The sequence below is a fragment of the Alligator sinensis genome, unplaced genomic scaffold (genome assembly GCF_000455745.1).
Source record: "Alligator sinensis unplaced genomic scaffold, ASM45574v1 scaffold516_1, whole genome shotgun sequence".
NCBI classification, from domain to species: Eukaryota; Metazoa; Chordata; order Crocodylia; family Alligatoridae; genus Alligator; species Alligator sinensis.
Window position 1 is genome coordinate 3,289,642 of NW_005841957.1, and position 489 is coordinate 3,290,130.

The following is a 489-nucleotide window of genomic DNA, read 5'->3' on the forward strand; positions in this document are numbered from 1 at the left end:
AATATACCAACCCCCACGCGGGGGGGAGGGGGGAGGAAGGGAGCGTGGGACAAACCAACTTTGTTCCGAGCAGCAGCCAGAACGTGTCATCTCCCTCCGCCCGATCCGACGCCCCCCGTATGTAAGCGAGGGGGCGGGGCCAGGGGGTACTGGCGGGCGCGGGGGTCGCGCGCCGCTGTTCGTAGGAGGAGGCTGCGCGGCTGCTCCGCTCCTCCTCCTCCTCCTCCACCCCCGGCGGGCGAGCGGCCTGGCCGGGCCGGGCCGGGCCAGGGCGGCGACACGTGCGCGGACGGGATGGAGCTGGAGGAGCTGGGCATCCGCGAGGAGTGCGGCGTGTTCGGCTGCATCGCCGCGGGCGCCTGGCCCTCGGAGCTGGACGTGCCGCATGTCATCACGCTGGGGCTGGTGGGGCTACAGCACAGGTGAGCGGCGCCGAGCTCCGCGCCTCGCGACTCATCCTCGCCACGTGCGCAGCGGGCGGGGCGGGGC

General features: G+C 73.8%; 2 protein-coding genes across 7 annotated transcripts in view; one reads left to right on the forward strand and one right to left on the reverse strand.

Annotated features, from left to right (window-relative positions):
* The window catches only part of LOC102380243 (phosphoribosylaminoimidazole carboxylase and phosphoribosylaminoimidazolesuccinocarboxamide synthase), a 71,967-nt gene that overhangs the window by 18,582 nt on the left and 52,896 nt on the right, over nucleotides 1-489 (reverse strand). The window contains exon 1 of one of the 5 annotated variants that reach the window (XM_025200156.1): nucleotides 56-151. The exons of 3 other annotated variants lie outside the window; for them this stretch is intronic. The gene's annotated coding sequence lies outside the window, so the exon portion shown is untranslated. Of the gene's footprint in view, nucleotides 1-55; nucleotides 152-489 lie in introns of those variants that run through there. One more of the 5 variants, XM_014518467.2, reaches the window with a different exon arrangement.
* Nucleotides 272-489, forward strand: part of PPAT (phosphoribosyl pyrophosphate amidotransferase) — an 83,327-nt gene continuing 83,109 nt past the window's right edge. For both annotated transcript variants that reach the window (XM_006020530.3, XM_025200157.1), the window contains exon 1: nucleotides 272-422. In XM_006020530.3, the coding sequence (XP_006020592.1) occupies nucleotides 295-422 (128 nt within the window). In that variant the 5' untranslated portion in view covers nucleotides 272-294. The remainder of the gene's footprint in view (nucleotides 423-489) is intronic.